At 36.5% G+C, this 15251-nt stretch overlaps 1 protein-coding gene across 3 annotated transcripts in view; it reads right to left on the minus strand.

The window, feature by feature from the left end:
• Nucleotides 1–15251, minus strand: part of MBD5 (methyl-CpG binding domain protein 5) — a 230624-nt gene that overhangs the window by 14551 nt on the left and 200822 nt on the right. For all 3 annotated transcript variants that reach the window (XM_061135123.1, XM_061135125.1, XM_061135124.1), the window contains 2 exons: nt 14455–14663; nt 9312–10520 (listed from right to left, as the gene is read on the minus strand). In XM_061135123.1, the coding sequence (XP_060991106.1) occupies nt 9312–10520; nt 14455–14663 (1418 nt within the window). The remainder of the gene's footprint in view (nt 1–9311; nt 10521–14454; nt 14664–15251) is intronic.

A 15251-nucleotide genomic window follows, 5' to 3' on the forward strand; every position in this document is an offset into this window, starting at 1 on the left:
GGAGTGACTGGAAAAACTTAAGTAAGATGAATATATACATGTGTTTTTTTTTTTTTAAAGGTGCCTGGATACCTTTTCACATTTAATGTTAGAAATGGGATTCCATCCTGTACTCACTCACACAAAGAAATTATGAAAGATAGCTCACAATTAATTTATGTTAATTTATAGCTAATTCCCCTTATATTTAAATTAGTTTCCTGGCAGCAAGGAGGAAGCTCTCCTATAATAGGAGCTTCTGTTAGATACAAACTGGTATAGTGAGAGATCTCAGAAGGGACTGATATAGGCAACAGAAAGCAGATTCACAGTGAAATAACGCAACATGCCATAATGAAAACTTATGCCAATGGTCTCGATTTTAAAAACTAAGTTAGATCAAGTGATTTTTAAAAAATCATCTATTTTTATTTTTAATTAAGTGAGTAATAAGGGGCAGTAAAAGCATTTCTTGCACATTTTTTTATGTAGAAGTCACTGTTTTATTATTTAATATGGTAATACTGCACACTAGTATTGTTATTTTACAGATGGGACTAAAGTGAGTTTAAGTTAAATGGCCACCATCAAAACTCAGGATGACTCCAAAGCAACCTTTCTCTACCACACCAACTCTAATATATGCTGAAATACACATATATTATATAGAGATGTATATGTGTGTATATGCATATATACATACACATGTAAGTATATATGTCTATATATACATACTCAAAAAATTAGGTCAAATTATAAATACAATTTTTATTTACAGAAATTTAGATGATGCTTGCTCAAATTTATCTTCAAAAAATTTTTTTATACTTGAATAATTTTCTGGTGATTTTTAAGACTAATTTTCCACTATGATTTCTTCATTTAAATATGCCTCTAAGGTTCTAAGGTACTCATAATAAGATATATTATTTATAAAGGATTCAATGACCTTGAAAGAGAAAGCAATGAGAGTGATTTCTGAACTATAAGATACATATCACTTTGTATTTCTAATATGATAAGATCATACATATCCAGAGGTAAATGTTCAGTTTATTTGGTTTCAGAATTTTAGTACTCTTCTGTATTGTGAAATATAATACATGAAGAGTGTGTGTTTTTGGGGGGAAAATATTCATCCACTTACACAATATTCAAGAAAGTCTTTAAAGATAACCCCCTACAAAGGTATCAGGGAACCACAAAATAAATTCCATTTCTAGTTAAATATAAACCATATTTAATGATTTAATGAACACTCATAAATTAATTAGCTAACTTGTAAATAAAGAAAGTACTGGGAATCAAATACATAAATATAACATTAAAAAGATTAAACACATACATATTTTTAAATAAAATTTACACTGAAGGAGCAAGTAATTTAAGATACTTACTATTTTAATCTGGAATTTAATAATCTTATATTCCTATATATTCACAAGCCAGAAGTTTCATAAGTTATTTGATTTCTATCTCGGTGAGAAATTGGGGGAGGACTTTATAATATATCTTTACTCATAATCGGCCGACATATTCTCATTCTAACAATGATGATGTTAATAGTAATGGCTATCATGGTATAACTGTGTACCTATATGATTTAGGAATTAGAAAAAGATAACCAAACTTTATGTATTTATAGTACACATATTATCTCATGTATAAATATACACATATGCTGAATTTTTAGCTCCTAAATCCCTTCTTTCATTCCTTCAGATTCTTTAGATATAATAATTCTTTGGCATAACTAGACCCATAGCCTGTTCAGTAAGGTTAGAAACATACCCATAAAGCCAGACATGATTATATGGTGGATGTTTAAGAGTTTCCTGAACAAGTCTGAAACTATGGCTGCTTATTTTGTTCACAAGGCACATATTAAAGATTGGATAATTAAATTCAGTTTGATTTGAGGTCAGCACAGTAGCATGGAGTGTATCTCAGAAGTAAGTCTATGACATAAAAGAAGACATAAACATTTCAGAGAGTCAGACTGACCCTCTGAAAGTGAGCTACAGTATATATTAGAAGAATTTGGATTAAAGATCCTAGATCACTTTTGAGCCAGTTAACTAGAGAAGATGTCAAAACTCCTTTCAGGTGTTAATCCCCGATAACAGGATTAAATCTCTTGGTGATTCCTTTGCTGGTACTTACTGCTGAGGCTAAGCTGTCACACAAAGGTCAAAAGACAGAGCACGGCCATATCACAGATTTCACAGCAGAGAGAAAGCAGCTGACCTCAGCTGCCCCTGTTCCTTCTTCACTTCCCCATCCCTTTTTTTTACAGTGTCATCAGTTCCTGTTGTTGGGGAATGGTATCATGCAAAGAGTACTAAGCTGAGAGTTACGAGATCAGGGTTGAGCCTTGGTTTAACTGCTTGTGGTTTGTGTCTTTAGGAATGCCTCTTTCCTGAGCTCCAAATGGAAATAGTTGTGCATATCTTCATGGGTCACTGAGATTATCTACTTGGATTATCTAAGTATGAAGGTGCTTTATAAACACCAAAGCAGTCTTTCCCAAAGTGCCACTGGTAGCATGTGAAATTGTTTCAGGTGGAACATAGACCATTAAACATTTTTAATAGTGATATATTCATATAAATTTATATTAGAAAAATACAAAAACATTATACCTATGCTTTTACATATATCTTAGAATAAGACTAGAAGTTATTTTTAAAGTGGTTTGAACAGTGCCTACTACATAACGTCAAAAATATTTGTCGAATGAATAAAAAATGAGTATATAAGAATTTAAGGACAAATTTTAACTAAGTATTTATACAGGTAACATGGGACTTGAGCTGAAATCTGGGAAAATCAATAAGCAATAAGCAAATACGAGGCATTTATTAGGTTTATTATCAAACATTTATTAAGTAGTAACTACTTTAAGCTGAAAAAGTTCTGCTAACTTAAGTGCAATATTTCAACATTTTTTCAAGTATGGGAATTAATGATAAATAATTTGGGGTAGAAAGCTGACTGACCTGTGACAGAAAAGATGAATTTACAACAATACTTAAGGAAAAATTCATAAAGTGAACCACAGTTTTTTCAAATGGACTAAGCTGATCGACATTACTGCAGTTTTAGTCAGTGGCACTATCTGAGGGTTTTTTTTTTCCTTTCATCTTCACTTCAGATAGAAACATTTTTAAGTACTAGATAACAATACTACAGGACTAGAGTAAATCTATTCTAAATGTGACAAATTTTATATAGATCCATAATACATACAGAATTAAATGTTTTGAATAAACTTGTACTTTTAAGGATACACTGGTTGAAGAGTTCATGTAACAGAAGCATGTATTTGCCTCATACTTGAGATTCCATTTGCTAGTAACCACATGACAACTGTATTGACAAGCTCAAGAACTCCATACTCAGTTTCAGCTATCTAGGAAGGGAGACAGGCCTCCTCCTCTTCCTCTTTAATCTTCCTCAGGGGGGAAAAAAACTTCACAGTATTCCACAATTACTAAAGTTTACTAACTTTTACTAATTCTACAATTACTAAACTTTGTACTCAGTTTAATCTTTTCCCCAATATTCATATTTTTGGTGTTACCTAGTTTTTCCTTTTTATTATCTTTCAAATTTTGATCAGGCACTGCCTTTGTCTGGATTTTATCTTGCTGATCACTTTCCAAAAATTATTCTTCTTTTTCAAAAAGATTTTGTTGCTGCAGACTCTTGACTGCCTCAGCCACTCCACCAGTCAAAATGCAGCCCAAATATCATGGATATTGGTTGGGTATAGAGAAAATAATTCATTTCCAGAAATGGTTAATAAAATATATATGGCAAAGGAAATATACAAAGAATACTCTCAACAGAGAATGACAGTACCAAAGAATACAAATAGCTAACACTGATAAGCCCAGAAAGAATATTCCTCAAAGTAAAAGTGTTTAAACATCACAGAAGGGTACACCTCCCAAATTTAGTTCCCAGGCTCAACTTCCTAGGTTATACATCTGCAGAATACCACTGTAAGCTGTCTCTGGTTTTGCTCCATACCATCAAAACATGAGTGCATGTGATACTGAATGACAAACAGAAAGTGACTGTCCCAAAATAAATCTGGCATGAGTTTTAATAATGATGAGTTCCGTCTGTTTTGAACAACATTCAGAAAGCTAGTTTTATCTCCTTCTGCCAAATATAACCATGTGGAAAAAAGTCAAAGAGTGAGTCTAGAGAAGGAGCACCCTACCCATTGCTTTAAAAACTTCTTCATTTAACCAGGTGATTTTTCCGGATTATTAGGAATGTCTCTACCTGTCCAACAACAACAAACATTTCATTGAAAAGAAACATTTTGGTGCCAATATAGAAATAAATTCTTTCCTAAATTTGCTTCCAGTCAGAACACACACTGAATATAAGAATAATGAAATACAAAGACCAATGGGACAATGTTCAAAAAGAGTAAAAATTATCCACTCAGGAAAAAAAAAAAGAATTTCATTTTTTTGATTATTATTTGAGTCAACACTTTTAGGCTAGTTAATGTAAGATCAAAGATGGTAGATGATAATTACAAAGTATGTTTTAGGGAAAAAAAGAACTTTTTTCTGCTTTAAAATAATTATTGAAATAACGACATAAAGATAAGCATCTCCCCCCACAGTTGCACAGGGTTAAAATGTCTGTATATTATAGTGTATAGGTGTAATGCCAGCAGAAGCCATTTTCCTCTCCAAGAATTCCTTAATACTGTGCCAAGATCTGGCAGTACATTTCTCCAGCTCTGACTAAGCACTGAGGTCTTATTCTTGGCAGCTAAATCTGAAACTATAAAGGGCTCATGGTTCAGAGAGAAACTTGCACCACTTCTTTAGAAAAAGTATACGTATCTTCTAGAATGTTCTTATTACAAACTGATAGGCAAGGGAAAAATGTGTTAGTAAGGAGATACCACTTCCTGAATGGTATTATATAAGCCACATAATATCCTTCCAGTGCTGTAACATGGCTTCAGTATTGGGATGGGACAGTATTAAATAGGTGTGATTCAGTCCAACTTTTCACAGACTGTTTAAAATCTCTACTAATTAATACTGTTGAGTGTTTTGGTGGGTTGGAGGGTAGAAGAAGAATGTCTGAGTTTATAGTTTTTAGAAACACTGAGGAGAGGGGGACTTTCAAGTTTATTCACCAAATTAAGCCCTTTAAAATGTTTCCAAGTAGAACTCCTGCCTAAAATGAACAGTTAATATTAATTTATAATCAAATATGCCAATTTGTATGCAATGTCCTGAGGTTCATAAAAAATAGTTATAAACTATTTTATTCATTAAATATGTTATTACTATCCTTTAATCCCCAACTTGGTTAATGAGTCCTTTATGGATAATTCATGGATAGGTATACAATAATGAAGGTCAAATGACCACAATTTGGTAATGGTGGAATCCAAATTCATAAGGTTGTTTAATACAGAGAACAGAGAGGAGGAAGTTAATTTTTACTGAGCCTCTTTTATGTATCATCTATTTATGGTGGTGGATGGTTCAGTCACTAAGTCGTGTCCGATTCTTTGCAACCCCATGGACTGTAGCCTGCCAGGCTCCTCTGTCCATGGGATTTTCCCAGGCAAGGAAACCCATGGAGTGGGTTGCCATTTCCTTCCCCAGGGGATCTTCCTGACCCAGGAATCAAACCCAGGTCTCCTGCATTGCAGACAGATTCTTTACTGACTGAGCAACGAGGGAAGTCCTATCTATTTATAGTATTGCATTTAACATCATTCTGAGTGGGAATTAATATTCCCACTTGAGGAGCTCTGGAAATTAATACACCCACTCAGAACCATTTAGGTAACTGGTAGAGCTGTATCTAAGCTCACATCAGAATGCCTGAAACCCAGGCCCCTTCATACCACATTGACTTTCTCTCTAGTCTCCTCTGTGTTCACACAGTATTTAATATTTAGAAATCCCACCTCCTAGAAAGTAATCTTGGAAACTGCAGGATATTTCTAATGCACTATTAACAATTCTACATTTAACACCACGCTGAAGATTTAAAAATGTCTTTCTAAAATCATAAGCTGACCAAGTCATTTACACTCATGACAAACATTTAGTTGGCTAAAGTATCAGGTTATGGGCAACTTGGAGATCTCAGTCCCTGCTCCATTCACAGCCCTGACCTATCAGTCCAGAGACTACTCAGGCAACCTGAAAACATGAGAGGTGTCCGGCTTATTCTGAATTAGTTCCCTGTAATCGTGGTAATTGCCTTTTTTCCAGTTTTTGTTGTTCAGTTCCTCAGTCGTGACTGACTCTTTGTGACCTGTGCTGGACTGCAGCATGCCAAGCTTTCCTGTCCTTCACTATCTCCCAGAGTTAGCTGAACCTCATGTCCATTGAGTCGGTGATGCCATCCAACCATCTCATCCTCTGTCACCCCCTTCTCCTCCTGCCCTCAATCTTTCCCAGATTTTTTTCTTCTCTGCTTCCAAAAAGAATTTGAAGTGACTTGTTGAGAACAAAGATACTAACAAAAAATAAATGATAGGTTTGTGAGATATAGGGAGTGGGAGGAGATAATAAACCTGTTCTAAAATTTGAATTAACATAGATGTTATCTGGTGGGGTCTGACAGCATCTTGGATTAATTTACTCAGGTGAACATAGAAATACTAGTATGAAAAATGGAGAGGCTAAAAAGGTTTTAAATGATTATGTGTAAGAAAATTTTTCAGCAAACCCTTTCTTTTGAGATACTACAGACAGAATTACTGGGGGAAATGGTCCACATTCCACATCAGCAAGATGGAATTAATAAGATTTTACTATAATAAACAAATTGTTCATGAAGTCAGTCTCTGACTATCTCTCTTGACTTTATTAAAATGTCAGGTACTGCCACAGTATATGGAAGGAAACCTAGTGTACTGCTTACCTTTTTAAAAGCAGAAGTCTGGTTATAAATGCACAAGGCTTTATGTATCCAACATTGTGAGAACTAAGAGGTTCAATGTAAATGAAATTTACATCATAACTGGTTCACAGTTTTAAACCAATTTTAATGTAAAATATGTTTTACAGAAAATCTTTTCAGACAGATCATGCTTTGTCTCACACAGATATTAACCACAGTTTAATCTTTTCTAGATGAACCAGGATCACCAAGACATCAGGCAAAGGACATTTAGCTGAGGTCAGAGAGACCTATTTTTGAAACTTCACCTTTTCTGGTGTTATAAATTGAGAACGGTGTTTGACTAGCTGGGCATCATTAATGAGGAAGACCTTCCTTTGTTTTGTGAACTATAGGAGAAAAAAAGGGGTTGTAAAGTAGCACTTTGCTTTTTTATGTGCAAAAGTAAGGTGTCCTGAAAAGACCAGAGATATTTTAAAATGCTAAGTGCCCTAGAGCTTTTAAGACTGATATACTTTGCTTTTTAATGACAGATAAATATTTCATGTGTTATCATTAATATTTTATTATAAATTTTTAGTTTTTCACCTCTAAATGTATGCTTTCAATTACTTTCTCTGATTTACTAAAAGTATTTTTAGTGTATCTTTTTATCAAGATTTTGATATCAAAGTTGTGAGAATGCAAAATTACAATGTCAGCCAATGGGTGAGGGGATATTTGACTTTACATAAACAATTTTATGCTCCCTGTTAGGAATTCATCCATTGCCAATAACAAGGAAAAATAATCTGGATTTTGTGAAACACTTTTATTTTATAGTGATTGAAAACCAGCTGATTATTTAAATAAAGTAAAAAAATGTTTCTTGGACTCTTAGATAATGATTCTTTTTTTTTAGGTGCATCAGTGAGGCGTTCAATCCCAGGAGTTTGCTAACACAGACTAAGCAGATTAGGATCACAGTTTAAAGTGAAATGTGTTAAAAGTACGTGCTTTTATCCTCCTGAGGACATAAAAAGACAAGGCTTGTAGGACAGGAAGAATGTTTCCAGGGAAGGGAAGCCATAATCTTTTTGTTAGTTAAGCTTTTTTTTTTGGTAAAGTGGCACAGTAAAAAAGACTTGGTTTTATTTGCACAGATTATAAAACAGTGCAATGTCTACATCTTGTATTTGTAGCAATTCCATTTATATCATAAAAGCCCAATTTTGCTGTTTCTAATTATTTCTTGAATAAACTGTCAAAAATATTTAGGTTTATCAACCCAAAGAATGTCTGTCTGGTCTTGGAGAGACTAGAGAGTAAAATGTTTTGTGAATAGGAATATGGAATTCATTTTCTTATCAAAGGTAGAAACATTATGCTGAAAGTGTATCCTGACAAGTATATACTAGACATTATAAGCAATGGGTTTAAGGACCTCCCGGTCATTTGGAGAAAGACAATCCTTTTATTGTGCTGGCAAAATGCTTTTGGTTTCCTTTGCCATTAAACCTAAATGCCAGCAGAGGTTTGACCAGAGTTGAAATAGCTTTATACAATATAATCTTTAAGAGAATAATATATACCTGTAAAAGGAATTTTTATTTCCTAAGGAGATGAAAAATTACATGTTTATTCATCCTATGTAGGGAATGTGCATTATTTTCATCTCCTGCTCAGATACAAATTTTTCTATCTACTTTGAACATTCTGCATATTTCTTGCCGAGTGAGTCAATTCTACCAATTGTGGGGAGGGGGAAAGCTCAGAAGACCCTTACTAATTTCTTCTAAATTGAATGGTAGTTTCATGGAGAAGTTTTCATTTAATTTATGCGATCAGATTGTGTTAAGTAGAACCAGACTATGGGGTTAAACAGTTCCATATGTTTCAAAGACCCAGAACTTTTCCTGAAAGGAGACACCATTCAAAACTCAGATGTTACCTCCTGTTTCCAGAAATGGCTGCAACTCCACACCAGTTTTAGCTTCTCCCCAGCTTTGGGTATCACACATCAGTACATGGGAGAGGTCCAATCCCCTGGCACTTTCTGTCACCTGGGAGGACCCCTACCTCTGCCACACTGCTGGGTTCTAACAACTGCCAGATTTTTCTCCCCCCATCATTGCTACTTGCCTTCATTCTCTGTATAAATGAAGAAGTAGGCACATACAAGGAAGAAAGCCCAAGTTACCCAAATTCTGGAAATCTGGTTCCTGGGTCAGAGCCATGCTGAACCCTAGTGGGATCTACAAATGCTTCACAACTCACCCCTTGATGAAACGACATTTTGGTGACTACAACCATCCCCTCTTCATTTATGCTCCAGAAGTTTGTGAGACCTCAATGAGTCATGAAGAATCCAAAGTGATGATAACAGAAAATAAGAACTGACATCTGAACAAAGGTTAGTATTTGACAATGGATAAAGATTGGTATACCTTCCCTTCCTCGGGGCTTTGTTGACAAGAGCTGTGAACGTCGTCTTCTCTGACTAATTTTCCAGGCCAGGAAGTCAGTCCTTTGATTTGGCCCCAGACCAAGTCGCCAACGTTGAACGTCCTTGGCCTATAAGGGATCAATTCATTTGAAGAGGGGGAGTCTGGGTTCCTTAGGTCATCTTCACTACTAATGCTTTTAGCGTCTGAAGGGCTAGGTACACACCCGTTAATGCTTTTGGCATTAAAGTCTCCATTGTAATGGATGTAGTCTTTGACCAGAGAACTCTCCAAACTATTGGAGGAGCTCGGAGATTGCTCCTCTAGGACAAGGTCTTGCTTTGCAGTGCTCAGCAGCTCTCCAAAGCCCCGACTCTGCCGAGATCTGTTCCCGTTAATGTGTGCGCATCTTTCCACAGTGTTCTCTAGTCTCTCCTTAAAACTCATCATAGTTCTTTTGTAGTTATTATACCTGAAATTCTCCTCCAAAATTTTATCCCCTTGACAGTTTCTTGGTGGTAACAGTATTGGGTGCTGTTCCCCAGGCAGAAATGGCAGTGTAGAGACATTGTTGGGCCTTTCGTGACAAGGACTATTGTGGATGTGGCCTGGATGATCTAAAAATTCCTCACACTTCCACCTATTTCGCTCCCCTCCAGGGCTTTGCTCCCCATCCCACTGTTTTTTAGATGTGTGGCAACTTGCTGACTTGAAATATTCAAAGCCATCTCCTTCACTGGAGTTCTTCCCGTGGTCCAGACTGCTGGGGAGCCGAGCCCCTCTTGCACTCCTCAGCCGCCCATCATGATCCACACTGCCCATGTTTCGTCCATGAATGACTGCACTCACCGCACTGGGGAGACTTAATGGGTCACCAATGGAAGCAGTGAAGGCACTCATGGCACTCAGAGCTGGAATGGGGCTGATCTGAGTTGTACTGTTGACAGCAGTCGTGATGACAACCTGCATTCCTTTGCCGGCTGCATCCACGACTGCTTTGTAAATAGCATCTACGGAAGCATCGCCTTGGCCCCCCACGATGAGGCCATCCTTCACCTGCTGACCTAGAGATGGGTCAATCCGAGATTGCAACTCACAAGAGGTGTCCTGGAAAGGTGGAAGTGTAGTGTTTGGATTTTCGGGAAGTGCTGTGAGCCCCGGCTGAGTGCTTATTCTTTTGTTTAGGAGAGCTGCATCTTCCTGCATTCTCACCTTAAAGAAATAGACAGGAAGTAGTGAGACAGAGAGAGAAAAAAAAATTCAAGTCCTTAAAGAGAAAGACTGTAATTTTAAGGTTTACCAGAAGACTAATGACTATGACAAGGAAGGCCACATAAAGAAAGAATAAGACTCAAAAATGAAATTAGAAGTCACTCTGTATAGAAAGACATGTCTCGATTATACTTGGGTACTGTTTCTTTGATTGGAATCATATAACAGATTAAAAAAATTATATTACTAAACATTCTCTAGAAAAATTACAGTTGAGGTGGTTGGACACGAAAGGTTTTCAGGCGATGATTCCATGTTTTTAGTGTCATTACAGGTTTTCAACTTGGAATTCAAAGAGAGAAACAAGTCTGTCACCAGCATTGCTCACATTAAAAAGGGAGACAGGTTTTAAAAATGATCTCTAACTCATTGATATTTCTACTGAATTAAGGGAAATATAAAACAACAACAACAAAAAATATATATATATATATACACCCCTTTCTTAACAATGAACTATTTCCGTTGAGTTGTGCTCAGTCGTGTTTGACTCTTTGTGACCCCACAAACTGTATCCTGCCAGGCTCTTCTGTCTATGGGATTTTCCAGGCAAGAATACTAGACTTGGTTACCTCTTCCTACTCCAGAGGATATTTCTGACCCAGGGATCGAACCTGTGACCCTTGCATTTTCTTCATTGACAGGAGGATTCTTTACCACTAGCACCACCTGGGAAGTCCCCAAACTATTTCTGGGATGACACTGAATTTTTGAAGTCTTTAGATAGGGTAGTAACACCAGCTCTTCAACCTTACTGGGTCACTGCCTGAGGGACATTCCCATGCTGTCAACAGTGATAATGGCTCTCTTCAGAGGTGATGCTTCATTGGGAAGAGGTGATGGGAGGAAATGGCCAGTGAAGAGTACCAATGCTCAGCATGGGAATGATGAGTGCACTTTGAAAAAGTCCACAGGTTATTCTAGTTTCACCAATCCCAGCTAAGAATTGCTCTCCAGAACCTTGGTACTTTGGATTTCCTGTCCCCCCACCCCCTGCTTCACTCACCCATGATCACTCCCTCCCTGTCTTTACATCTTTTCCTGCTAAACCAGACCCTGGGGTCCATCAGCAACATAACTACTTTCCTGCCATTCTCCCCTTATCTATACCTACCAGATAAAAATCCCAATCTTGGGTCAATATAGCTCCCTGCCTTATGTGTCTAAATGCACAGTGAAGATGCTGAGCATCTATCCATAGGAACTTATGACTTCCAATCTCAGCTGGGGGTTTGTATTCCCATCAATCCTATGATCCTCTGGTTAGGTATCACTCTCCATCACAACTATTCAGATTTTATCCACTTCCTCAAGCCAGCTATACTATTTCCCACATTACTCTTAGTAATTGACCCTATTTAACAGAGATAATCAAGTTTATAGGTTAGGAATTCTCATTATTCTGATACTCTGCTGCTGCTGCTGCTAAGTCGCTTCAGTTGTGTCTGACTCTGTGCAACCTCAAGGACTGCAGCCCACCAGGCTTCTCTGTCCATGGAATTCTCCAGGCAAGAATCCTGGAGTGGGGTTCCATTTCCTGCTCCACTTATACTCCGCTACTCCCTGCCTTCTGGCAGCACACATTTCCCTGCAACAATGTGTCCCTGATCCTGTCCTGCTTCCCAGTGCAAGAGGCGCTCCCTCTGCTCTCTAAGAGTAAGTACTCTGTTTATACTCTGGATACCAAGCCTTTCCTCAGGGATCTTGCCTTATCTGTTACCCCTTCTCTTCGTTATGTTCAATCTCTTCTACTTTTTTTTTTTGGGGGGGGTCTCTTTTCTTTAGCATTCAACTATATGCATGGCTTCCATATTTTATCAATATAAGTTTGCATTCAGCCTATGCCTGCCTTGGGGCACTATTTTATTTCTGTTATGTTCTTTGTAGTTAAGTTTTTAAAAGTTTTTAAAAGAGTAATCCAAACTCTAACTTATTTTTCATTCTTCCATCCATTGCAATCTGGCTCCTGCTCCCATAACTCACAAAAACTGCACTCTACCAAGTTACTGATGTTCTAACTGCTAAATCTAATGGAGTCCCTTCAGGCTTTACCTACTTATTTACTCAACGACATGGTTGAGAGCTTATTCTTCCCTTCTAAATTATTTTATTATATGAGTATTTTTTCATTGTCCAAAGAGAAAAGCTTTCTTCATCACTTTCCCACCCAAATCTATACTTTTGCATCCCACTCTGATTCCATGTCTTTCTCAAAAGTGATCAGTGTTCGAGTATATCTTCATAGACTTGTTTTTAATACCTTAAGTGTGCAGATGTACATCTAGTTTCCCTTCTTTCTTTCACACCTTCCTTTTCCCTTGCCTCATTTCTTTTTTTCACATAAGTGATATTATATTTTAGTACTTTTCTATAATACAACAGTGTTGGAGTTCTGTAATCTTATGGATCTTTCTATATCAGATTATATAAACCTACTTAATCTTCAAAACTACTAGATAGATGAAGATAGCAAAACATACTCAATATTTAACTATTTTCCTACTGATGGTTGCTTAAGTAGTTTCTAATTTTTGACACCACAAATCAAATTGCAACAAAACATTCTAGATTGTGACTTGATTTCCCCAAAATATAAAAGTTGAACTTGTGGGTCAGAGGACACACACATATATAGACACACATATATGTGTGTGTGTGTGTATATATATATATAAAATTGATAAACTATCAATCACCCTCTAAAACACCTGTGTCAGCATACAATCAGACCAACAATATATCTGAAAGAATCCATTTCCCCACACCTCTGTTAGCAAAGGATATCACCTATCTGATGGACATAGCAATGTTGTAATTTGTATAATTCTGATTATTCATGTTTATTACTAATTATTATTTAATTTTCTGAAATGTCTGTTCATTTCTATTGCTCATTTTTCTAATCGATTCTTTTTTCTTCCTAATTTGTAGGAGCTTTTAAAATATTATGAATGGCAATTATTTGCTATTATTATGCATGTATTAGGTTGGCCAAAAGTTCGTTTGGATGTGGCCAATGAACAAACTTTCTGGCCAACCCAGTAACTTCTCCCAGGTTGCCACCTGTCTTCAACTTTGTTTAGAATATCATTAATCGTACAGACTTGAAGTTTTATGTATTCAACTCTGTTACCTCTTTTCAACTCCTTAGCTTCGTGCCTTGCTGAAAGAGCCTTTTCTACCCTGAGATTATTTTAAAATCTTCTGTATTTTCTTCATGTATTTGTTTAATGTTCCTCTTTCCATCCAGCTCCTTAATCTATCAGGAATTTATTTGCCTTTAGAACTAAAAGAAGACCAAGTGGCTGAAGCCAGGGAGAGAGTGGTGTGAGCTGGTGCTGGGGAGTGAGGCAGGTAAACACCTTAAGGATGTGGATTTTAATCATGGGAGCAATGCTGTTGTTTAGCTGCTAAATTGTATCCAACTCTTTTTGTGATCCCATGGACTGTAGTCCACCAGGCTTCTCTGTCCGTGGGATTTCCTGCAAGAATACAGGAGTGGGTTGCCATTTCCTTTTCCAGGGTATCTTGTTGACCCAGGGATGGAACCCCAGTCTCCTGCATTGGTAGGTGGATTCTTTACCATTGAGTCACCAGGGAAGCCCTTGGAGCAATGGGAAACCACAAAAGGGATTAAGAGGGTAACATGATCAGGTTTTAATAACAACTTCTAAAGGACCACTGAAAAGCTTCAGACAAAATAAAATGCTTCAAACAAAAACAATGAAACTTTTAACAACATTCATTACTGAGAAATAATAGTAAGTAGAGGTGAAAAGATCCATAATCACCTTCTTTTGTCTGTTTCTCCCAATTTAGCAAAACAAGTAGTAAACATTGTTTTCTACTAAAGTAACCCAGGAAAGGAGAGTACCTGGAAGTTCTGAAAGAGACAAGCCATGGGGTTATTGTTAGCTGGGCAAGGAATTGTGGACTGTCCTTGAAATGCCTGGAGATTCTGGTACCCCTGAAGAAGCTGCTGCTGCTGCTGATTTGGAGGAAACATCTGATTGTTGTTTAACAGCGACTGTAGATGAGTCAGTTGATGGTTATTCAAAGTACTGTTTATTGAGGACATGTCACCTATAGTATGAAAAATATAAAATATAAGTCAGTGTGATTCTTTGGAGGTCCTATGCCTATCTTTCTTGAGGATTCCTAAAAAAACTAAAAACTAGACTTACATGGTAACTCTTTTCTCTTTTTCTCCTCAAAGTCTTACTAAGTGGTAAGAAAGACTAATTTTATTATTTATCTCTCATAATTAGTGTTTTGATTTTATATCATGGAGAGACTAGTCAGTCTTTGGTCTATCCATTAGCCAATCCTTATACATTGATCTTCAGTGTCATAGAATTCCTTGAAGCCATTTTTGTTAAAGCAACCACAATTAAAGGTTAAAATGAGCCCTAAATGCTTTAGCAATCATAAGATAGTTAAAATATGTGGGCCTGGCCAGGCCTATTTACAAAACTTAGTTCTCAAGCCATAATAATAACTACCACCAAGTCAAATTAAATTTGGTTGAGAAATATGTATTAATATGTATTTTGTCTTTAATATATATTTTGTTTTTACATAAAATATGTATTTGGTATTTTGGTTACCTAAAATTAAAATTGTAAAGAAAACTAGTAATACAGAAAAATTCACTCTCATAGTCATAAAAAA

The sequence above is a fragment of the Dama dama genome, chromosome 33 (genome assembly GCF_033118175.1).
Source record: "Dama dama isolate Ldn47 chromosome 33, ASM3311817v1, whole genome shotgun sequence".
NCBI lineage: Eukaryota > Metazoa > Chordata > Mammalia > Artiodactyla > Cervidae > Dama > Dama dama.